This window comes from Cyrtonyx montezumae, unplaced genomic scaffold (genome assembly GCF_038088225.1).
Source record: "Cyrtonyx montezumae isolate F1298 unplaced genomic scaffold, pur_monq_1.0 scaffold_36, whole genome shotgun sequence".
NCBI lineage: Eukaryota > Metazoa > Chordata > Aves > Galliformes > Odontophoridae > Cyrtonyx > Cyrtonyx montezumae.
This window is the reverse complement of record NW_027072041.1, coordinates 11,671,890-11,697,542: the sequence shown is the minus strand read 5'-3', so window position 1 is coordinate 11,697,542 and position 25,653 is coordinate 11,671,890. Positions and strand designations below refer to the sequence as shown.

Sequence of the window (25,653 nt, the reverse complement as noted above, 5' to 3'; positions counted from 1 at the left end):
ATTCTTACCTTGGTTCAAAGCTTTTGTCTTTAACGATACACTCTCTCTTTTCTGGCACACCTTTCCATCTTTTGGGATCAGCTAAATCCACCAGTGCATTTGCATTGAGTAGTCCAAATCCAAATCGGCTGTTCACCATTAGTCCTGCTCCATTCTTCTTCCATCCTGGATTACCAGCCAGTGGATCATATTCTGAAGTCCACACTACCAAGTGCTGCATATCCCTCCATGTTAAATTTGGGCTGTAGAGAAAATGACCCTGGTTAATTGTTTTGGTACTGCTATTTTTCTCTTAGTTATTATTCTGTGATACAAAGTTTTTGGAATTTACCTAGTACTGAATTATCTAAAAAAAAAAAAGATGGTGCATGCTCATCCTGACAGTACTTCTTCAGATAGACAAGATTTCTGTGTAAGTTAAGACCGGTATCTAGCAAGATTAGAGTCCAGACACTCCCTAGGCATTTATACTTATCTAGCAAAAGTAGTATTTCCAACCAGTCTTTCCATAAAGACTATGGAAGCTGGGTGTGAAAATTCACTGGGCATTTGATTCTATCTACCTGTGATTACACTCCAATTTTTAAAATATGGTCCTAGGTACCTTGGCTAATATCATTAAAGGAGTATGTAATAGAATATGGAAGCCAATACATACTATTAAAGTGCTAAGCCTAAACCCTAATACCTGACATGAAAAGGCCATTGTCTTGTCTTGTTTTGTCTTATTCTTTACCCCACCTCCAAGTCAAACAATCTATCAGGCCTGCAGGATCTGAACGTAGCTGCTCTCTGCCTGCTTTGAAGGTCAAACTTGTGCACCTTCAATTATACATCTCATCACTGCCAGGAAAGATTCTGCACACTGACTAAACACGTCATGCTCCTGCATTCTATTGTCTTTGAACTATTCTTTCTTGACAGAAGTACAGCCTCAATGCCTTTAAGTGCTACAGATCGACCCAATACACAATTATCACCAATGCACAAAATGGAATAAAATTCCTCAGCCGTTACATGTTTCTTATGTTGGTTCTGACTTGCTAGGCATGTGTTGAGGCACATAGCTGTTTAGTTTTGTCAACAGGTTGAGCAAGTCTGACTGACAAAAAGTGGAACTGCAATGTGATAGGGTGCAATTTTGAAACAGGCAATGTTGGAGGGAAGATAGTAGGGGAGAGTCTCATTGTAGTTTTGTGATGTCTTACTTTGCTTCCAGAGCAAGAGCAAAAATTCCTGCTGCCAGTGGTGCAGATGCAGAGGTCCCAGTGTGAGTCTCTGTACATTCATTGTGAAGATCAGCACTTGTCTGACAGAAAAACATCAAAAAACAGATTGCATGAATAAACTGTTGTAAATACAGTCACATCCACACTCACAAACACAACTGAGTATTTTTCACTTGGTGCATGCTTTTACATTCCTCACCAGCAAAGGGAGGGATGTTTAAATTTGTTAATATTTCATTTCAGTCTTCTTACTTCAACTATATTTTTTGTATCAAAATGCTTTGTGTTGGAACAAAATACTCCCACACAGAATATCTTATTTTATTCTAAGGTTTCACAATAAGTGTTTCAGGCCTACTGGTGAATCATAAAAACAGATCATTGTGTTGGGCCTAGAACATTTAAAATTACTGCTTGCTAGAAAATTACTCATAGGATTAGTATTAGTGTTCTGCTCTCTCTTCAGCAGAAGAACTGTAATTTGCAATGAAACATGTGCTTTATTTGGCAATTAAATACCAAACTCATCTGCCCATGTATCTCTAGATACAGAAAGGGGGAACACTGAGACCTTTCCAACACAGATCTGAAGAGCAGTCTCTTAGGAAGTAGTAGTCCTTCAGCTAACTTGCAATGACATTGTTTTAATCTCTATCTATGTAATTCATTCTAAAATTACCCTCAACCAGAGCTGAAAAAAAAAATATATTGAAGGCCCCTCAGTATTACTGTATCACAGCAGATTTCTTTAGTACAAGTTATTCACTGCACAATTAATGAAGGTACAGACTGATCTGTCCTTACTGGGTACCTTTTATAGGTCTTTGAGCATCACAGTTTTTGTCATCAGTAGTAACTGAGGGGCTAAAGATCTTCATTTTTATGAGTTAGTGTGACAACGTGTACAGATGCAGTAACTCATATGGGTACACTAACCTCACAAGTTCTTTCTGCATATACTCTAAATCTCTCTTTGTGATGAATAGAACCATCTTCATGCAGAGATCTCTGTCACACTCAAATGTCAGAAGATTTCAGCATGCTGATTTAAATACATTCATACAGTGATCAGCCATTGTTTTACAGTAGAAGATGTTCAGGAGTACAAACATGCTTTGGACTAAAAACTCCTCACTGTCTGAAAATTAAATCACTAAGCATGTAAAGCATATGTAAAGCAAGCAGAAAAAACTAAGCATTTAAGAACTCTAACTTGTTATTTACATATATAATACATTTTTATGTTTGTTCTGAATCTGATAAAAATAACCTACAATTCTTTGGTCAGTATAATCCCCACTGCTGTATGCTGTGGCCAGAGTTGAAGAGCACTTCTCTGCATACCAAGGAGAAAGGCCTTGCTGAGAAGCACTGCTAATGGAGATAGTGTAGATACTATCAGTGTACCCATCACAGTCACAGTTGTCACCCTGACGACCTCCATTACCAGAAGCCCATACAAAAATGGAGCCTTTTCCATTTCGGCCCTAGAGGAAGAGAAATGTACAGCTGTAACAGAGATTTCAGTCTTCATAATACATTCTTAACAACTCTTTTCGTCTCCAACATGAGACCCTAACACATTTAACATTTTCAGGCAGAAAAGGACTATCTTCTACAAGCATCATGTAAGACATACAAAAAAAAAATGCTACTTGAGATATTCTATCTCAGATCTTTATAGTACATCCCCAGTTTGTCTGTATCTTTTAGTTTGACTAGTCTGTGTTTAGAGTCCAGGGACAGTAATTTAATACTCAAAACAAGCTTTAACGCTAAAAACAGAATATGTGATCAACAGGTAAGTTTTCCCACTTGCCTATGAACAGCTGAACAGTTGAAGGAAAAATACTTCCTTTTTTTCCCTTTTCTGTTTTCTTTTTTCCTTTTTCCCTTCTATTTCCTTTCTCCTTTCCCTTCCTTTTTCCCCTTTTCCTTTCTCTTTTTCTTTTTTTCTCTCTTTTTTCTTCCATTCCTTTTCCCTTTCATTTTCCCTTTCATTCTCCCTTTCCCTTTCCCTTTCCCTTTTTCCTTTCCCTTTCCAGTTCATCAGGAGCTATTTCAGTTGCACTTGAGTTGTGGGTAACCAGTGAAAGCAATATGCATAATAATACAACTCTTCCATCTTTTTTTTTTTTTGTAATTAAATCTTTCATTGTTAGCTCATGCTTGCTGAAAAACAGAAAACAGGTAAGCACATCTGGCTGAAAACCTTCCCTTCTCTTACAAATCCATGAACCATCACCAGCAATCTCAGTACATAATCACTCTCACTTCCTGCTTGGGCCTCCAGTGTGTAATAAGGTACCATCAGCTAACAACTGATGCTGACAGCTGACAACAGAGTGCTGCAGCAGCTTGAGAACCATCACAGCTATCACAGAGAAAGCATACACCAGCTATTCAGTTCAGTCTTCAGCTGAGATAGTCCTTCAGAGGAGAAAATACATTCCACGCAAGGAGCAGAAGTGAATATTTTATTCTTTATTAATATATGTATATTCACTGGAAACTGCAGTGGAAATACGTCCCCAGTCAGATGAGATTTATTAATGGAAGCACTGAGTGATATTCACAACACTTAAAACAGAAAAAAATAAGCTACACTCTTCTTAATACAATATGAAGGACAACTGACATCAGTCACAGAAAATGAAATAATGTTTTGTTTTGAGAATCAAGGCTGCAGTCCAGAAAGGCAATGATATATGTAAACAGGTGTTTGATTTCAGCTGGAGTGCTGCTAATGCCTCACTAATGCTTATGGCTATGTACATGCTTAAGTGCTTTACTGAGCCAGCAATAAAGGGGTCAGGGATTAAATTTAACTTGTTGACAACCCCATCTCTGACTTGTGAATGGAGAGCATTCAGATTCTTGCCAGAGGAAGCCTAAGAAATTAACGGGTAAATTTGCTCCCCTCAATAAACAAAACAAGTTGCAATAAATAAATAAATAAATAGATAGATAAATAACCAAATAGCTTAGGTGGTTATTTGCTTTGTTTTGTTTTGTTTTGTTTTCCAAATAAAACCAGTGCGCTGGTTTCCTAACCACTGCCTTTCTTTATACCTCTTTTCTTGCCGTGCACATCCGGACGGAGGTGCTTGTTATCATAAATGCACTCCTCAACCTCCACTCTTCCCTCAGAGCATGTCACTTGTCAGACTTGCCTTTTTTCTTCTTTCCTGTCTGCTCTGTTTCCAATATCCTCTTTTCATCTGCTCCTGTCCTTCATGGGTTCTCCATTGTCCTCCTTTCTTGCTTCTGATTCATATTTCCTTTCTATATTAGTGCCTGTCCATCTTTAGATATCATTTCACCTCACTGGCAAGAGCAAGAGCAGTTCTTTGATAGATCCCCAGTAGCTCTGTTAGCATCCCACTTATCATCCAGTGAAATCAAAAGAGCACAATAACAAAAAAAAAAGCAACTTGTAAAACCACTGTTGGCACTGCTCTTCATTATGCATTTTTACTATCTTCATTTTAATTTGAACGTGATATGCATTTATTTATAAACTAATGCAACTAACACAATACAAACCCATCTACGGGATGCTAAAATGCATCAGTATTTCACACAGCAAAATATTCATGAAGCAGAAATTCTGTATTAAATTTTTATAGACTTTCAGTGCAGAAATCCAATTACTGTTCAGTGCAAAACAAGTGGCAGAGAAGGGTGGGGGAGGGTGAAATAGAGGCAGCAGAAGGATGGAAAAAGAAAGCTTATCTGTGGAGAATAGCAGCTAAAACAAGCTTAGAAGGCTTTAATGGCACCTTTTTGAAAGTCATGTTTTAGCCAGTATTTCTAACCAGTACTATTAAAAACTCTGTTCTCCTTTTCAGTTATTTGAATAGATCACAAATCATTTTCATTTCCTGCCTGAGGAAAACCATTTTAAAATTCCGTCCTCTGCCACATTTTGTTGTATTTTTTTCTTAAGTATCATACCTGTTTTATCCCATACTCAAAGGCTTTTTGTGCCAGTCTCCCAGGTCCCTCAACAGTTTTACCATCATCATTCGGGCCCCAGCTTGCACTGTAAATATCCACGTGTTCTGGATTGAAACCAATTGAACTGGCTTCAATAGCATCAGTGACTATTCCATCCAGCATGCGTATACCTTAACAGAGAAAAACAAGCAGATAGCATTTACTTTCTGTTTTCTCCTTCATCTCTGTTACCTGACTGCTGCATTTCCAGCAAAATTAATCTAAAACTACTGCACCACAGCCTATTGCTGTTCATTTAAATAGTACTCTGGTCAGTGTAAAGCAGCACACTCACTCTTTTTGCAGAGCTTGGGGTTTTCTATATGCATAAAAACAACCAAAAACAAAAACAAAAACAAAAAAACAACCAACCAACCAAAAAAAAAAACCCAACAACAAAAACAACTAAAATTTTGATTGCACCTTGTTGACTTCCTTCTTTTTGCAGAAACCTATTTGGTATTCCTGCTTTCTCATTATTACATTGAGCTTTATTGATTTTATTCTTTTCCTACTGAATCTTTAACACACCTCTTTTCTCAAATGACTGTTATATCATTAAAACTATATAGGTTTTACCAGCACTATTTTTAAGTTCTGACTCTTCTGACTGATACACAGTCCTCTCTGCCATTACTTGTGTTGCCTTTGTGATGCTAATTCACCAGTTCTTCACTCTTCATCACAAAAAAAAATCTCATTGTAATTTTACTAACACTTTTTTTTTTCCACTGTGAGCAATCTAGAAAGACTAGTGATATCTAGCTATTAACATTTTATTAGGAACTGCATTATCTAATCTTTAGAGCAAGCTTGAGATCAGTGGTGCTTAGAATTCAGCAGCAGACCATGGCTCGTATGTGCTGGATCTCTCACTCTGCAAACTCTAGCTCTGCAGTAGGATTGCTACCACTGCCCAGTGCTGGATGAGGACAGAAACGGCAGCAGTCTGGCGACCTTCCTACTGTGGCATGCCTCTCCCAGCAACAGTAGCAGTACATGAGCTACAGTAATCAGGATTCAGATTGTGTTTTCAAGGAATAAATACATGCCCGAGTTCTCCTCAACCTGTCAGGTTACTATAGTATTCTGAGTACTCATTTTCTTGTATTTTCCACTAAATGGGAATTTTTCTAAAACGTGTCAAGAAGAATGTGATTGTTCTATGCATATGAAAAAGAAAAAAAATAATAATCTTCCTCTTGCATCTGTTTCAATCTTTACAACTTAGAATAGAAAAGCATAACTCTGTGCACATGGCTGAACCCTAAGACTCCTAACATCATTTGTGAGAAAAATGAGCTTTATTATTTATCACATTTACAAGGGGAACTTACAAACAGGAGGGAGACTGACATTTTACACAGTCTGGCTGTGATAGGACAAGGGGGAAATATTTTAAACTAAAAGAGGGAAGATTTAGACTAGATGTGAGGAGTAAATTCTTTCCTCAGAGGGCAGTGAGGTTCTGGCACAGCTGCCCAGAGAAGCTGCAGTGCCCCATCCCTGGAGGCACCCAAGGCCAGGTTGGATGTGGCCCTGGGCAGCCTGAGCTGGGGGTGGAGGGGGGGCTCAGCCCTGCCTATGGCATGGGGTTGGGGCTGGGGGGGCTTTAAGGTCCTCTTCCAACCCAAACCATTCTACAGTTCTATGATTCTAAGATTATTTCGTATTAATAAGTGGCATAGAGACAAGGAAGATAATTTGCTCAACCACTGATCACTCATAAGGCCCAGTAAAGAATCAAGGTATATCCTGCACTTCAGGTTCTAAAAACACCACTTACCCTCCTCAGGCTTAAGCCTGTAATATTTTGAGCATTCCTATTTCAGCTGGCTTAGAATTGTGAGATTCTGTCAAGCAGTGTGCTGTGAGCAAAGATCTGACTGTGCGAAAGTGACTGAAAGCTTTGGGCACTGGGTTGTAACATATCATGAGATAGTGGGAATGCAGAGGATTGTACACAGATAGTTCCCAAATAAGAAGGCCAAGCCAACACAGCTGATAAATAATGTAGCAAGGAATAAAACAAGATCACTGGCAACACACTGATAAAAACAACTTAGTAAAAGAAAAAAAAAAACCATAGCCTTGTCTTTATAATCTGCAGAAATACTGCATGTTTAAGCCAACTCAGAGGTTTGATGACTGCAGTAATATTTCCCTAAGCAGATTCCAATGATTTGCTCTTGTGTAAGTTCTTCCGCATGCCTTTGCTCATTATCAGTCCCACAAATAGAAAAGCAGGCAAAGCCCAAGGTAATTTAAGAGACGTATATACATTTGCATGGCAGAGGGCTATTTTTAGCAACATGTCACTCTGTGGGAACTCTCAGCCCAGTCCTCTGTAAAATGGAGCTTCCTCATCATTTGATTTCCATGGTACCACCAGGGAAATACTGTGGCATGGTGTGATGGTTAGCCGTGCTATACCACCTTGCTTTACTCCAAATACACACACATTTCTCAGCTCTATACAAAACAAGAGGTTTGTGTTAAAAGAGACTGAAAGATGGCACTTTTAAAATGTACATTAATAAGTATTTGCTTCACACTATACACAGAAAAGCCTGTGGGCTTCACAGACTCAAGGTGTTGAAAAGACTTGTGCAGATTTCAGAGCAGGGCCAGACATTAACGTGAAGAATTAGAGCACCCAAGATAGTTTGTATTTTTAGACAGTATTTGTACAGAGAATAAGGAATTACGAATTGACTGTTTTACAATAAGACAAAGTTACAGCAGTCTCCACTGCTGAAGGTCAGAAAGCAGCATACTCCAACTCTCAGAATCTCCTTTTCTAAAGCATGTATCCCTGACTATCAGAGAGAATGTATTGGCTCTGGACCATTGGATTCATGCAGTATGGCAAGTGTTACAAGAAAATAACTACTTAGAGAAGCCATCCTGAACCAATGTCAAATAGAAGTGCGAAATGCATCATTTCATGCACTTAAAAAGATAAAAAAGGTAAGGAAATAAATCCTGCAGAGCTTCCATTTCAAAAAAGCCTTCCAGTGACTACCCAGAGCAAATTCCAAATTTAGCTGAATCCTTTGAAGACTCCTTCTTCCTTCTATTGCTCTTTGAACGTGTCTTTATTACAGCTCTAGCTCACTCATGCTGGTCATACACAGCAGTTTACAATTCATTTCAACTCTCCTATTTTTTCCTCCTTCCTTGTCCAGCTACAAGCAGATTTCTGGGATTTAGAGTGCTGGATTGCTTTTCCTCCTGATACTCTCCTTTCGTAGGCAAATCACCCAGCACAGATTTCTAATATGCATTTGCAAATGAAAACTGTGGAAAAACCTTCTCTGTAGATGCGAGTACCTTAAAAGAGGGGCACAGCAGGAGTTCAGACATCAGTGCAGCTTCATCCATTTTGCCTTGCTTTGAAAATTTGGCATCTTCATCTTGTGAGTGAGTGTGTACTTAAACAGAGCATGACAGCATAATGCATTGTGGCAAAGGTAGACTGCAAAGCTGACATCTGTGACAGCTCAGCAGTGAATAGGAATCTATGAACATATGACTAAAACAGTGGGAACGTCAGTTAAAGATGTCAACTGCCACTTAACATCCCTTTGTTTAAAAGGAAAAATGGCGTAATGGAAAAACTAGGACTGTAACAAGTATCTTCCTCTGAGCTTTCTAACCATTTACCATTGATACCTTGATCATAACTACTTCATAAATCACTAATGAATTAAACTTTTAATCACCTCCTCAAAAAATGAAAATATTGATGGACAGGGAAGCAGAATTACCAATTTTTAAAATTAATTTATGATGTTAGAAGTAAGCTGTTGAAACAGAAATCACAGCACTATGAGTATCTGGACTGACACGACTTTTTGAACCTAACTGTGTAGATGGAAATAATATACTGTAAGCAAAGGTTGGTATAAATTTGGATATATTTTCTTCCATTCTGATCAAATCCTTCTCCTCCCCCATTCCATCTCCTCCCAAGATAACCAGCTATAAGAAGTGAATCCATCATTCTTTTAAAGACACAGCCTTATCTCTGGGTACAAAATAGACTGTCTTTTACTATCCATATTATTATTTTGTTACTACTATTTTGTTGTTGCTACATATCACGTGATCTACTTATATTCAAGTGACAACCAGAATCCAGAAAATAGGTTGGAATGTAAGAAACAGTGTTACTCTGTCCCGTCACCTATAACTGCAAGAGTGATGCTCCCTGGTTTTCATTCACATCAAACATCAAACTATTCTTGGTTTCTTACCTCCAACTTTAGAATTGTAGGCTACTCCAACTCCACATTTTCTATTGTTGGCCTGCATGGCAATTTCTCCTGCACACCGTGTTCCATGCCTAGATAAATATAGCAAGAATAAATGACCTTTTATAACCTATGCACTTCTGTGCAACATATACAGAAACTCATCACTGACATTCTTGATATGGTGGATGTCTTGAACAGAATGTAATGCACCTCTTGAATTGCTTTGGAGTCATATTCACACTAGGCAAAAATATTTGTTTCCCTTAGACTTCAGTCAGTATAATTTTACATATTAATGGTCAAATAATCATCATGACAAGATGATAAATAACTAAACTAAGCCTCACTGATCTATTAGTTACCCTTATTTCAGCAGAGTGTAAGAGTAGTGTAAAATTATGGGGCTAAGAAGATGCTATTTTTTTTTTCAAAACAAAAATCACAATTTTAGATGTTCTTTTTTTTTCTAATGACAGTCTTTATTTAGGATTTAAGAAAGTTAGCCTTCAAAGTATCTTCACCATTGCTAAATTTTTCTTGTAACTATGTGCATATCATACAATCTTTATTATTTTTATTATTATTTTTACCATAGGCAGCTCTTTCTGATACAGAAAGGTAAATGTAATTGTAGAAGAGTTTCATCATTTAATAGTACAGATTGTTATTCAATGAACTGTTTGAATGCTTCTGGGCTGAATTCCATCTACTTATTAATAAAGATTAGGGATAATACAGGTAGAAATAAGAGATAATGTCATCAGAGCAAGAAGATAATGTACTCTTGCTCTTAAATATTGCTGTAGTAAAGTAGAAATGTCATTTTTCAAATGTCTTGTTCATTGGACATTTATCTATTGATTGTTTTTTTCTCCCCACCATGATTTATGTTGTTGTTGTGGGTGCTATCATACTGTTTGACAGACAATAAAGAACCAGTGTTTTCGTTTCTTACTGCATCTTCATCTAATGTAATTGGTTTATTAAACTGACTTATTCTTTGCACCAGTTTTCAAACAGTCCCACTCTGTCCTCCTTCTGAAGGGCAATACCCTCACAGAACTACTATGAATACTCTCAAGTGTAGCAGATCCACTGTGATGTTTCACTGGGCAGCAGAGTGATAGATCAAGGGAATTCCCCTCTCCTTCCAAGACACAGAAGTCCACAGAATGAACCAGCTGGTGCCTGTGTTCAAAACTTTTGAAATTTTATAGGTTATCACTGTGAAGACGCTCAGGCCAAAACCAGTCTTCAATGTTTCCAGACACCTTTTACTGAAAGATATTCCATGAAGTGAATGAAAACTCCTTCAGAGTCACTGTCATACAAGAGGATGAAGTCAGAAGAATGACTCTACCTGTGCCCATCTGCACTGAGCTAGAATATATCCTATTAGCCCTGAAGGTACTGACAAAGTCACAAACTAACGTTTTGTCCTAAGCTACAAGAGATGACCAGGAGGGATGAGATTTTTTGGGGCACATTTGTTCCTGCCTGAATACCCCTAGGAAACAATATACAGAGTCTTTCACAAAAGGTGCATTTTAAGATTCCCATTGCAAAGCAGGAAAGTCAAAATCTGCTTAGGTAGATACTCTAAAAACTGATTATGAATTGATTATGAACTGATTGTTCTGTTCAACTTACAGGAACACATCAGACTTTACATGCACTATGATATGGAGAAATTCATTATATGAAAATTTAACTTCTTTTATTTCCAGTGTTTGTGCCAATGAGAACACAGGAGGTTCTGCCTGAGCATTAGGAAACACTTTTTTACTGTGAACACTACCTGAACACCAGCACAAATTGATGAAAAAGGTTGCAGAGACTCCATCATCAGAGTACTTGAAAAGCCCTCGGGACACAATCCTGGGCAACCATCTCAAAGGGTACTTTATAGAGCAGAGCTTGGACCAAGCAGACCCAGAGGTTCTTTCCAACCTCAGCCATTCTCTCTGATCCTGGGGCACAAATTTTCCTTTCATATATAATTGTAATAAGAGTCATAGATACTTCCACACTTGCATGTTGTAACACACAAAGTACTGCACTGTTCTGCTCTCCTCACACGACTGGGAGGCTACTCACTTGTTTTCGTTTGTTAGGTCATATCTAGGAAACGGATCATGGTCGTTGTCATTGAAATCATAACTTGCCTTTGGATCCTGCATTAAAAAAAACAGAATTAATTGGGACAACTAGAAAATGGGTTTTTAAATGTGTTAACAAAATGGCTTCTTGAGCCTGTATTTATCCATTTAGTGTGCTTCCTATTGACAGCAATCAAATGCACAGAATTTGATGAAGATTAACAATTGCATAAATTTTTCATGGAGCTTTAATAATTCAGCATTAAACCACTGTATACAATCATGTACACAACTGAATCCACTGAGAAAAAAGTTACCTTTGCTAAATAACATTCAACTTCTTGTGACACAAACCAGGTTCCAAATTAGGCCTGAGGCAATCATTTCAGCCTCTGTAATGTAGGAGCTGCCTTTCAGACCAGACAGCAAGACAGAGAAGAGTGACTGCATATCAAATTTACAATTAGTTAACTTATTCCACAGCAATCTAATGCCCGAACTTACATAGTTAGCGTAGATGTCAGTGTGATTCCACTCCAAGCCATCATCTAATACTGTGATGACAACACCTTTGCCTGTAATCCCTTTTTGCCACACAGGAATAACATGGAGATCCAGTTTGGGAAGAGATGGAGTTATTCTTGTATCTTGCTGAGGAACAGAATGGGTTGCAAATGCATCAATATTTGCATTCACTTACAGCACACAGATCCAAAGACATGTTCTAAAGGTTCTTTAAACCATTCCAGTCTGTATATGAATATATCATTCAAACTTTGAAAAAATGAGACAAAAGCGAGTTTGTTCAAATACCTATAGCACCAAAAAATTTCCCTTGTCACCTGAAGCTTCCCTCTCTGAATAATAAGTACCTCCTATTTATTAGAGGTAGGCAACAGAAAGATGGGAATGGTAGACATGTAGCCACAAACCTTGGAAAGCTGACACTAATCATCAGACATACTAATTGTTCCTTTCTCCTAATGAGAAAGACAAGACAGTAAGTAATCCACAGCACAGTAAGCTGTATTTTCCCCAAACATGTTTTCTCCTTTGACGTTCAAGTTAGCCAGAGGAGAATAATTAATGGCTAAAACAATTAAGGCAGTTGCTTGGCTAGGAACAACTGTGCTGAATCACAACTTTCTGTTTACTACCCTCATTACTGCTCCTGTGGTAAATCAGATGGAAGCGTGAATCATCTAGAGCTTTCCTTTCCACAGCAAGTTCTCAGAAGAACAGCTCCTAAGAAGGTCATTTTTCCTCTCTAATATTAAATGTGCAGTACATGCATCGAATTTAGAAGGTTTGCTTATTACACTATAAAAACAGAGACATAAAACCCAGCACCTTGCGGTTTTTTTCTGTGCATATTAACTTAGTTGATCACAGGTTTTTATTTTTTTTTTCTGTCCAAGGGAATACTGGACAAAATATGAGACTCAGAAGAAGAAATATGTTATGGCAATTCTCCCACTTTTTACTTTCTTTTCTGACTGTTGGTATTGAGAGAATTTTTGAGGTTTCAAGTTTTGTTCTCTAGAATCCTTAAAAATCATTATCTCCTGGTGATGGGTGAAGACACAGAGAATAGAAGTTAGAAACTGTTGCCATTAATCAGACAGTAATTCATTTACTACAAGGTATGGGTGAACTGGAGAGATGTGAGAGCAGGACATTGCTTTTTTTTTTTTCCACCAAAAAAAAAAAAAGTGTTTTCAAACTCTGTATGTGTTTGTGTTTCTGTCCTATGCAGACATCTTGGATATTTCCTGCTTCCTGCTGAAAGCAGGCAAACAAGCAAACACACTCTCAGCTTCAAAGAGAAGTAAAAGTCTTAAAGATATAACCATTTTCCATGATGAAAAGAAGTCTGCGGTAATCTTCAAGGAAATATTTCATTCTATGTGATCTATAATTTACTTTTTCTAGCTCAAAGGGAAGAGAGGGCAAAGCGCTGTGCAAACAGCACAGAGCTTGGTTAGGTTTCTGTAAGCTGAATTGAAGAAAATAAAGTACTTCCAGTCACTTGAGCCACGTTTGCATCTTGAACATCTTTCTTGCTATACATCTTTTAACCAATTCCCATTCAGAGTGAAAGCACTGACTGAAAATACAGCGAGCTGCCTTGTACAAATACAGACTCTCACAAGAAACAGTTCAAACTATAAGTGAATAACTGTATTTCTTGTCATATTCAAGCTAGACAGGTCAGGAAACTTGATTTCCTTGAGGTTTTGTACATGTGAGCTGCACAGAATATCTTCTACTTACATCTGAGACCAAGAGGTTTGAGGTGCCTGTTACGAGTGTTTGTGTATGCTTTTGTTCTGGAGTATGCTTTCCACATTATCAATTTTAATCAAGAAACATGCAGCCCGTTTCAGACACAATAAAGGAATCTTTACATGCTGATGACAAATATTTGTAAGCTATAACGAAGTTATATATTGTGTTCTAATATCAGCCCCTTGCTGTGATACTAATAAAATAGTACAGCTGACAGCACAACAGAAATTTGTCACCCCCAATTCCACAATAAGGCAAATCCTTACCAGATACCACTGCTGATTCCACATAGGATCGTTGAAGAGATTCTCTGCTGAATCTGTCACAGCAGCACGTTTGGTTCGCTTCTTTTCATATTGCTGTTCTGCCCATGACACCTTTATTGGATATAAATGAGAGAAGTAAGCCATATACAGGGGGACTTTCTGAGCCTAGAGGAAAAGGGTTTTCCTCACACAGTAACATACTGATGCCTAATTAGGGTAAGAAAAATACCCAAACAAAAAAACAATGTCTGATGCAGAGAGGACGATTACTTATTTTGTAGTACAGTGTACTTTAGGGAAGGGGACATGGTGAAATTGCTATGCAAAGCAATTTAAAATCATTAAGTACAAGTTAGCAGTCGAGCCCTTGTGAATGCCAAACAAAGTTGGCTTTAATATCAAATGTGTCGTGCGGTGAGAGGGTTATTCAAATAGCAGTGGTTACCAAAGAAAGCAAATCTGCAGCCTGCTTCTTTATCTCACCTTCATTTTGATGCCTGCAGACTAGAAGTGGGAGCTCAAAGAAAAAATTGAAGATTATCTCAGGCTTTGGTCCAGCAGTCATAATTACAGTTTTACCCACAGCTAGGCTGGACCCTCAAGCCTCCTTCCCATTGCTGTTTTGAGGCACGATCAGTTCGTAAACTATGAATATTGGACTAATTAATTTCATCACTGGCATAATTCCACTCAAGGCAATTGAGAGCCAAAACGTTTCAGAGTGTTTTGCTAATGCATCCTTACACTGAATTGCGTAGCATTTGCGCATGAATGCAGCATTCTCCAAGTCACAAGGATACATCTTAAAAACATTTCTCACTTTTGTTCCTTTCAGCGCATTACTAAATCCAGTTCAAACCATTCTGATTCCCATCTCCACTGTGTGCTCCTTTTGGAAACAGGAATAAATGTTATCCACTGCTAGCATGTGGGCAGTCACTCTGACGCAGACTGAGGCGATGCTTTCCATCCTGGTTTCCCAACAAGCAAAGCAAGTTTGTGTTCAGTAGACTGCCAAGGTCCTGCTGTGAGCCTCAGGTTGAGGCTGCCTTGAATCTAAACCTTTTGCTTTAAACATCTGAATAGGCTTCAGCATTGTTGCCTGCTGTCATTCCATAACTTTATGGTCCTTACATCTATCACCACATTAGAGCTCAACAAGAGTGAGGGGGAAACTATTACAACAAAGGTATTTACTGATTTGATTTAAATACATTTTTTTCAAATGAGAACTTCATGAGAATTCACTGCAAGAACATAAACCATTAAAAATAGAAGCTGCACCAGGCACTGAAAGCTAATGCTGTTCCCTTTGCTATAAATTTAGATCTAAACCCCCTAAAAAAGCACTGTTAGTCACAGAAAACCAATATGCCAGCGGAAGTGTAAGCATTCTAAACTGCATTTCTGATACTCAGGGTTGTGTGTACTTGTGCCCAGGTTACAACAATTACCATTATCTCTTCTCCATGCCCATAGCAAATTTGCCCAATCACCCAACACTAAGAATTGACAGCTTCCATACTCGCTGTTTTTTGATGTGGACAACTGCTCTGAGGGAAATGAGCTGGAACTATCGAGCACATATGTCTGACAAACAAGCCAAACATTTGTCACTCAGCAGCTGAGCAAGGTTCAGGCTATCCATCCATTGCAAAAGCAGACGGCCCTCTGCCAGAGCTCCACTCACTGGTATGGAAAAGCAGTGAAAATGACTGGGATCCAGGTCTCTACTGCAAGAAGTGAGAAAAACCAAATAACTGTATACTTTTGAAACAGTGATGCCATCATCTGCTTTACTACAAACACTGGGATGCCCATAGTGGATAAATTGTCAGGTGAGAGGCAAGCTTTACCTCCAGCTTTCACTCCTAACGTTCTAGAAGAATAACAAAGGCACTGCGCAAAGAAAAGCAGGCTTGTCCTCTCTCTCCCTCCTTTTTTTGAGAATGAGTTTAAATCTTTTTAATGAGCTGTTCCTCTTTGGAGGAAAGGTCCGTGTATAACTACACAGCTCTGCAATGATTACTTTGTGTTTATATACTTACATAATGACATAATTACACCTCATTCATTCACATCATTAATTTGCATACTAGATGGTAAATAAAAGGGAAATTGGAATAAATTTAACAAATCACCTGCAGCACTGTGAAAGCCACTTTTTGAGGCCTGAGTATGTAAGTAAGTCTACAGCAGTATTTGGCAGTAATGTACATAATGCCATTGCTTTCACTCTGCTTAGAATTAGAACATTAGAATTTGGTATATTAAACATAGACAAGTTGTCATGCACAGCAGATGCATTTGTTGTATATAAATAACAAAAAAAGAAACAGAATATCTCAACCTGGATGGGACCCATAGGGATCACTGAGTCCAATCCCTAACTACAAGCAGCACACCCTAAATTTAAATACCATGTCTGAGTGATGGTTAATCAAAATTCTTCCTGAATTCGCACAGCTTTGGGCACTTGGTGAAAACTAGAGACATAAACTTCACTGACAATTGCTTACATTGGGTTATGGCTTCCAACACCCCCCATTTTAGAATGGTTTCACCTCAAAGACTTTTGTTGTCATCCTGGTGTCTGAAAGGAGATAGATGGGAATGGACAGCTCTGAACCAGAACATGCAAAACAAACATGCTGCTTCACTCCCTCCCTTAATCCGTCATAAAATCATTTCCCATGGGTGACATTTGCATCCGAAAACTTCACTCAGATAACCAATTACTTGCTCTCAAGTGATTTGTCCTTCCATGACTCCAAATGCTCACAGCAGAGAAACATGACATGTTGGACCACTGTTGCAATAAAGCTGATTTGAAATTCAGATGCCATTGTTCTGATATGTGTCTGATACTGTTTGACAGCATCTTGCTCTGTTCTTTAAATTTGCCACCCACCACACTTTCCCACCACGTTTACAAGCAAGGAAGCTTCTCCTTAACTACAGGAAGAGAAATGGGGAGCCTACTCCATGGCTCATGCCTTAGGTATAAAGCATGGCTCCACGGATCCTGCAACTCTCTTCTTTATTTTTTCCCTCAGAGTTCAATCACATTAAACCAAACCTAATTTCCATAGCAATTTCACAGGCATGGCCTGATTGCACCTATGGATTTTTACTATAAACTCTGTGCTTCCTCATTCCTACTTCCATCCGCAACAGATCTGATATTCCAAACCCTCTGCAGTGCTGCATATCTGAAATCTGCATCTGCAAAGCACTCGCAAAAAGAATGTGTCAAGAGAATCAGACTCTGCCCATTAATGACAGAATAATTAAGTATCACTCAACACGAGCCGAACACTGAGTGCATCAGACTTGCAAGTGAGGAAGGTCTGGCGAAGAAGGGATGCCATACTCACCCGCTCGTCATCAGAAAGCCTCTTGGTGATGTGAACGGCACTTCTCCGGGAGCGCCGCGGATGGCTCTTATGTCTGAACAGGTAGTGGTTTTTGAGTGACCCAATCTGCAAGACAGAGGCGCACATCGCTCCGCAAAGGTGTCAGCGCATACCGACACAACCGACAGCACTGCTTTGTGCCTGAAAGGGCAAGGAGCCAGCCTTCGAATGTGTAAATCGCGAGTAAAGTGCTCCTCGAGTACTCAGTGCTTGTCGCAGCCTCTTTGCAGAAGGGACGGGGGAACAGTTTCATTTAGGCTAACGAAGTTACGCTCATTAGTAGCGGAGCAGTCGGTACAGCAGCGCTGCTCGTGCAGTAGTGACCAGCACCGCCACAGACAGGCAGACTGAAAGGCTGATAAGGCAGACTGACTGAGTGATAAGGCAGACTGACAGTTAGGCTGCGGAGCGACAGACAGCCTGACGGACGGACGGACGGACGGACCAATCGACCCACAGACGGACGGAACAGTTCGCAGGGCCGACCCCGCCCGCGGCTCAGGTGCGAGAGCTCCGTGCGGCCGCCGGAGCCGCCGAAGGGGCGCTCCGAGCCCGGGACCCCCGTCCGGAGGAGGGCACGGAGCCGTCACCCACGGCCGGTTACTCATCCCTGACAACGCTGACGTCACGGCATCCCAAAAAAGCGCCGGGAGGGCCCGAGGGAGCGCAGCACCGCGTTGGCGCCCTGGGGAGGGGAGCCGGGGGAGGGGGGAGGGGAGTGGGGGGCGATCCCCGTCCCGTCCGGAGCCCCCGCGCCGCTCCCGGGGACGCGGCACAGAAGGGACCGTGCCTGCAACATCCCCGCTCCCCGCAGGCACCGGCCGGAGGGCACAACCCCAAGTGTCCCCGACCCGCCGCCCGCCCCTACCTGCCCCACGAGGTCGTAGTCCAGTTCCTCGGCGATGGCTCTGGCGGCGTCGGGACCCGCCGGGACCTCGGCAGCCCACTCGTTGAGGAACTGCCGCTCGGCACCGCCGCCGCGGGCCAGGCAGCCAGCAGCCAGCAGCACCAGGGCCGCGCACCGGCCGGCTCCGCGGAGCCCGTCCATGGCTGTGGGGCGGCGGGACGGCGTTGCTAGGCGAACGCTGCCCGGCTCGGCTGCGCTCCGCTCGGCTGTGCCGCTGCTGGGCTTGACGCGGCGCGGTGCGGCTGCCCGGGGCTGTGCGGCTCCCAGACCCTCCGGTGCCGGAATGGAAATGAGTGTTTACACGTCAAAACCGACGACAGCCATCCTGACGTCAAGTGTACCTGGCCCCCGAGCGGGGTGGTGATTCCCCACGGGGCGGGCGCTCGGACGGGAGGCGGGGGCGACGCCCCGGGGCCGATGGGGGGTGGGGCGGGGGGGGATGCGTGTGTGTGTGTGCGTGTGTGTGTGGGGGAGGGGGGTAGCGGGGGTGCCGAGCTCGTTGCGGTGGTGCGTGGGTCCTATGCGGTCGGGAGGAGCCGAGCTCGAATACCGACACGAAGCGGGAGGGTGCAGCGTGCGTTTGAACTGAGCTTCGGACAGCGATGCGCGTTGCCCCCCTCGCAGCCCCAGCAGGGATGCGGCGTGGATTGGTGCTGCTGCCCAGCCTGGCTGGGTGTCGGACGTCCTCAGCCTGACTTGGGGCTGCTGGATGATTGCTAACTGATATTCAGCTTTTAAACTGGACGTTTGGATGGCAGAGCTTTAACGCTGCTTGCGGGAGTGCGGCAGGTACACCTCGCCAGCTTCTCGTTGACTTTGTTATCGTGAAGATGACGGAAAACCTAAGTGCGAAAGGGAGTAAAAACAGCGCAGTTTTAACAGGCTGCTGGAGCTCGGGCAGGTGGAGTGGGTGCTGACTGAGAACCTCGGGAGGGGAGGGCCCTCCCCTGCGCGCCCTCCCCTGCGCTCCTGCTGTCAGCACTGCGGGTGGAGCGTGGGCATTGCACCCACGGAGCAGAACAGGATGGGAGTCCGAGTGGGGCTCTAGGGAAGGGTGTGTCTGTAGTGAGTACGCCGAAGCGCCGGTGTCACTGAGTGTCAATACAAAACGTCAATAAAATGATGCTACGCCATCCTGACGTTCAGCAGCACTCGCTTTCTGCAGAGCTGTAAGGGCAGCCCAGGGTTTGTCCAAGTCAAGCCAGGGTCTGGACGTGTTTTCTGTTCAGTGCAATTGATTGCATGAGCCGCAAGGTTTTCTTAGTGCTTGCTGTCAGAAATGTGTTTTCCTTACCTTCCTGGACAGGAGCCATATAAATCCCTCTGCTCCACTTGTAACACTGTGGTCCTGAGGCTGCCTTTAAGTGTGCTCTTCCTGTCAAAACCATCTCTGGGTCGGTGCAGGCTTTTCCCCTGTGTCGATTTTATTGGTACTATTCTACTTAGAACACAGAAGAATTTTCACCTCTCAGTTCTATATTGCACATAGGCTTCCATTATGTATTTGATACTTCACAGCTACATGGAAACATCTGTATACAGAGATGAAATGAAAGCCATCAGTATGGTGACAATTTATATTCACAAGTCTCCCAAAAACTGCCTTGAAATCTGTGGCCTCTTTTCGAAATTCTTAATTCATTTCACTGTGCTTTATTCATGGGGAAATCATTTTGTTCAGGCCTCCAGTTAGGTGTGCATAGAGCTCTGAGCTCTGACAGAAAACAAGCCGTGTGCTCCACAGACTTGGCTATCCTATCCATTAATGAGCACTGCTGTCCAACTCTCTCAGCTTCCATCTAATAATAGCACAATGAAAGGAACAGCTTGCTCAGCAGCCTCAGGTGCAGCCAACAGTAATTGTTTCATGCTCCACAAGCACTTCAGGTTTGTTGTTTATCTGTGGAAGATACACGTAGCCCCTATTGCACCCTATGGCATTCTGGTGAACACAAACTCAGACTTAAGAACAGTCATAAAAAGATTATTTCTACAGTATGGCTTGCATTTAACTTGGTTTTCCAGACAGAGTTAATTCTAAGTGAGCCTACTTCTGGGAAGGATTTATTTTCTTATTGTGGAGAAATGTGATGGATGATTGGGAATCACTTGCTGATGCACATGATTCTTCCCTTGCAGGGCACCCACCTCGGGGGTATTTGGAAGAGCTTCTGTTTATGTTTGGCATTTGGAGGAAGTTGATACTGGACATGTTCTCATACATCCTGAAAAGTCACCCTCATTATAGTACTGTATGACACAGCGACTATTTATAAGAGCTTAATTGTTTTTGTGTGCATGTGGGTTTTTTTTTTTTTTTTTTTTTTGGGGGGGGGGGGGGGGGAAGAGGGGGTTATCTCTTCTTCCTAAAGAGGTTTGTATGGATTTCAAAATCTAGCTGTACTTTTACATTCAGATTTCTGTTCCTTCAAAAAATGTCCATGAGAAAGGGAGACAGACAAGCTTTGAGAAGCCAAGTGCTCACACACAGTCCTATTCTCTGCTTGTTAGTAGGGCTAAATTACTTTCACATGGTAGCTCATGTTTGATCACAAAGACTGGCACTGAGGAATATGGTTAGTGAACATGGTAGGAATAGGTTGATGATTGGACTAGATGATCTTAGTGTTTGTTTTTTTTCCCCAACCTTGATGATTCTATGATTCTCTTATTATTTTTGATCTTGACCTTCTTCTCAGCTGCTACAGCATCATTCAGGACATCTACTCCTGTTTGCTGCAGCATGTGCTGGTGAGAAGGCTCTGCTGGATACCCTGGAAACAGGAGCCAGGTAGGGGAGCTGTTGTTGGGTTTTGCTCTCTGCTCTAGCTGGTGCTGCTTGTTTCACCTCATTCCCACTGGCAACAAATCCATCCTGCCACATTTCTGCTTGATCAGTCAGAGCAATGCAGACACTGTTCTGTCAGATGAGGAAAGGATGAAAAACTCAGAAGCTTCATCACCTCTGAATGGCAGCTGGTATCCAAAGAAATATATTGATTATAAGGTAGGAAGCACAAGCATGAAACCTTGAGACTCATGTGAGAAAGCTGTCACTCAAATGAAACTTAAAAGTGATGAAGTTGTATTCCTTTATTTTTGTGCACCTTGTAGAAGAGGATCAATTGTCTTAATAAGACAGAGAAAAAGCAAAGACAAAAAAGGAACAGATCAGGTTGGATATTTGGAGCAATTTCATCTCACAAAGAGTGGTGAGGCACTGGCACAGGCTGCCCATGGAAATGGAGGAGTCACTGTCCTGGGAGGTGTCCAAGAACTGTGTGGATGTGTCATGGTATGGATCAGCTCATGGTTGGACCTGGTGATCTTAGAGGTCTCTTTCAACATTAACAATTCTGTGATCGTATGAAAAACAAAGGCAGTTAAAAAACAGTAATTTATCTGCAGAAATAATCTTGAAGTTTCAGGTAAGCTCCATCATTTTATCATTTTCATATTTTGATATATATATTTCTTTTTTTTTTTTTTTCATGAAGAATGGAGTTGTATAATCACATTTGCCAGAGAGCAAATTCATCTCTAATGTCATTTCCTAAGGCTGAGTGAAACTAAGTACCAGGACATGCTGGGAGCCACCCAGCTGGATTGCAGTCTGGAAGAAAATGACCAGGGCATCCTGGTGGACACCAAGCTGAGTATAAGCCAGAAATATGTCCTTCCAGCAGAGAAGGCTGATGGTGTCCTGGGCTGCAGTGGGCAAAGAATTGCCAGCAGGTCAAGGAAGGTAATTCTCTGCTCAATTTGATGAGTGCACTGCTGTCACCTGGAGTACTGTGTCTTATTCTGGGTTCACATGTAGAAGACAGACACGGATACACTGAATAGAGTCCAGTTTAGGATCCCCAAATGATAAAAAGAGTAGAGCATGTCTCCTATGAGAAAGACTTGAGAGAGCTGTGACATTCTGCCTGGACAGGGCACTCATAAATACCTGAGAGGATGGTGCACAGAGGACAGAGCCAGGCTCCTGTCAGTAGTGCCCTGTGTGGCAATGGGCACAGACTGAAACACAGGAGGCTCCCCCACCCATCAGGCAGCAATTCGGTGCTGTGCGGGTGATGGAGCACTGGCAATGGGACACAGGCTGGGCAGTCTCCTCCATGGAGATCTCCACAGCTCCTGGGACATGGCCTGGGCACCGTGCTCTGGGTGCTGCTGGAGCTGGGGTTGGGCCTGATGGACCCAGAGGTCCTACCAAACTCAGCCTGTCTGGGATTCTGTGATTTTTTGTTGAGCTTCCTTTCAGTACATAAGCATAACTAGGATAAAATATTGGAAGTTCCTCATGAGCAAACAGTAAGCCATCAATATAGTAATGTTTGAAAGCAGAAGGAATACATCCTGGAGGTGTTACTGTTTCTCTGCATTCTGCTGCTAAATTGACAGTGAGAGATGAGACCAGAACTCCATACCCAGGAGCACCCTCTCTCACCCTGACCAGCTGGCAGAAGCAACTCCTCCTTCCTCCTTCTGCCTCTCATCCAGGTGCATTCTTTGGGAAGAACAACCCACTGTAAAATGTGTGTCATACATACAAAGTGGCCACTGACATTTCTACCTGCATCTCATAAAACCATGCCTGCTGGTTGCGCTGCAATATCACCCACCTTAGCAGCTGTCAGGAACTCGCTGGTTCTGCCAGATGAAACTTCAGGCTGCACAGCGTAAAAGCAATCTATTAGAAGATGTCAGTGTTATTTTACTGGTTCTGTTTGAAAGCTCCAACTTGAGGGGGTTGACAACACTTAAATGGCATTTTGCATTGCATTTAGTTCCAACATGCTAAGTGTTAAAACACACCCAGTACCACACTTGGAAAAGAGAATTGCTGGAAACCCCGTTTGATGGCTAAAGTGGTCGCTGGTGTGGTTTAGTTATTTAAATTCTAAAGAGGGCTGCACCACTTGTATTTAATTTGGCTGTAGACCGAAGGAGACTCTTGAAACTCACTCTTTTTTGGTAACTCTATATCTTTCTGCAGAAGCCAGTCCTCTGAAGTTACTGAAGTATAATGTACAAGCCCCATATGTAGGCAATCACAAAGAGTATGGGAAACACCTGTTTTTCCTTCAATTACTGCCTGCAAACTAGCGGGGCATGTTTATTTTGGGGGCATTACATTTGCTTGGGTAATAGCGCATGACACATTTTCAGTGTTACTGCAGACGAGCTCTGAGAACAGCTAATCATATCTGTTCAAATGAAATGCAAACATGCCCTCCCAGCCATACGTGCAGCTGAACGAGACTAATGACACCACGCATTACCCGCTGCGCGCACTTATGCAAGCAGGAAGCAGTTGTTGAACAACCATCCATTTGTAGAAACCTGGCTAATTTTATTTACTGTACGCCTCAAACTAATTCAAGCAAAAAGCCTGGAAAATGCACAAGTAGACCTTCAGGAGACAGAGAAAAGCCGAGAAAAACAGCAATAAAATGAATTTTTGGTGGGGAAAAACAAATCCCAAAGGAGTACTTTTCTGGCAATAGAGAGAGGAAGCTGCAAGTTCATTGCTTATCATGATCCGGATAGGAAAGGTGATCAAAGAAAGGAAATATTTTAGGGAAATGCTTTTTTAGTTCCACTTAAATGGATAGAAAGCCCAACACTTTAACATTCTACACCATAGAGTTATACTTTTGTCAATAATTTTCCTGCAGTGAAGGACCTTACTGTCCTCGCTCACAAGCTCTGCAATAAAGCCTAAGTGAGGACCTATAAGTTGCTGATTTTAGTAACAGTATAAATATTATTCAGCATTGATGAAAACATTTCTAAGAACTCAATGGTTTCGTTGCACATCTAATTTAAAGGGGACATTTTTCTAGGAGTCTTTTTAGAAGGTTAACTACACTGACTAATCAATTAGAAACAGCTGCTATATAATGTTCTTCTCCATGTTCCATATCAAATGTGCTTTAAAAGGAAAAATACAGCAAAGAACAGAGAGCACGAATGTGTGAGGTAAGAGAATGAACAGGCAGGGAAACAGAGCTACCTACAGAGAAAACTGGAAGCTATATTTAAGAAGTAAATACATTTCTTCTTCTTCTTTTTTTTTTTTTTTGTAAGTTATTTTGCAAGCTATTACATACATAAACTGTGAGTAAGTAACAAAAAGTGACAGCAAGCAATGATTTTAGGTTAAAAATCCAGATGTGTTTTCTTTTGTGAGAAAAAGTCTTGCTGAAGTAAATGAGAAATGAAATTACAATTTCTTCTTGCCAAAACACATACTGGGCTCATAGTGTATGCACATAGGGAAAAGAAGAAAGATAGCTTTTATAACCACATATTTTGTTACCTTTCTGTGCTAAGTAGGAGCTGTCGTTCCATGGTCAGCATATTGCAGAGAGGGGTGCAGTTCCTGCCACCTACCTGTGCCCTGTTTGTCCTTAACCAATAGCAGGTGAGCACCACTCTGTCCCCACAGGACTGCCTCATTTCCCACCTATCCACGCTCCCATTCCATCCTTGCTTCTCATGGTACTTGTCTGCCCTTTGGAGGCCATGCCTGTGCCTGAGGCTCAGCAGGATATGTTCTCAGTCCTCCAAAAAACTTAAAAGAAATTAGGCTGCTCAAACAGGGGGAAAATTCCACTCTAGTCATTCTTGTTTCAGTTTGAAATATTTCACTTTAGCTTGGACCAGGTCAGTGAAGAATAAACCTAAATCTCACCACCTTTGAAATGGAATTAACATGCCCACTGTTGGTTTGACCAAAATAACCAAAGCACCATGTGGCCGTGGATGAGCTTGTGTCTGTTCCTTGCTTTTCCTCAGGGCAGTGTACAAGTGCCTATGTTGTATAACCAAGTGACAGCCACACACAGTGGTCCTCAGTGCTTCCAAGAGCACCCTGATTACTTTTGTCCAATAAATCAAATACTAATTTACATCAAATGAATAAAATCCATTTGGAAACGGTGCAAGTGTTTTAGTTACCAGAGCTCCACTACATGATGGAGAAGAGTTTTAAAACATTATTTGAGCTCAGGTTCAGCTATGATAATGCAAGAACTTTTCAAAACAGATCAGTCACCTCTGACCACAGCTACTGTTCAAGTGTGGAGCCAGCACTTCTGTGAACACATGGCGTGTGCGTTAGTATAGAGCATCACAAGTGCTCAGTGGTGTGCTAGCCAAAACAGATGTAATATGTAGG

General features: G+C 41.5%; 2 protein-coding genes across 2 annotated transcripts in view; one reads left to right on the top strand and one right to left on the bottom strand.

The window, feature by feature from the left end:
- Nucleotides 1-18,605, bottom strand: part of PCSK1 (proprotein convertase subtilisin/kexin type 1) — a 29,068-nt gene extending 10,463 nt beyond the window's left edge. The window contains exons 1-10 of the mRNA XM_065745587.1: nucleotides 18,426-18,605; nucleotides 17,519-17,623; nucleotides 14,142-14,252; nucleotides 12,091-12,237; nucleotides 11,585-11,661; nucleotides 9,488-9,576; nucleotides 5,187-5,359; nucleotides 2,504-2,716; nucleotides 1,209-1,309; nucleotides 9-242 (exon numbers count right to left, since the gene is read on the bottom strand). Coding sequence (XP_065601659.1) covers nucleotides 9-242; nucleotides 1,209-1,309; nucleotides 2,504-2,716; nucleotides 5,187-5,359; nucleotides 9,488-9,576; nucleotides 11,585-11,661; nucleotides 12,091-12,237; nucleotides 14,142-14,252; nucleotides 17,519-17,623; nucleotides 18,426-18,605 — 1,430 coding nt within the window. The remainder of the gene's footprint in view (nucleotides 1-8; nucleotides 243-1,208; nucleotides 1,310-2,503; nucleotides 2,717-5,186; nucleotides 5,360-9,487; nucleotides 9,577-11,584; nucleotides 11,662-12,090; nucleotides 12,238-14,141; nucleotides 14,253-17,518; nucleotides 17,624-18,425) is intronic.
- The window catches only part of CAST (calpastatin), a 356,278-nt gene that overhangs the window by 230,726 nt on the left and 99,899 nt on the right, over nucleotides 1-25,653 (top strand). The gene's annotated exons all lie outside the window — the stretch shown is intronic.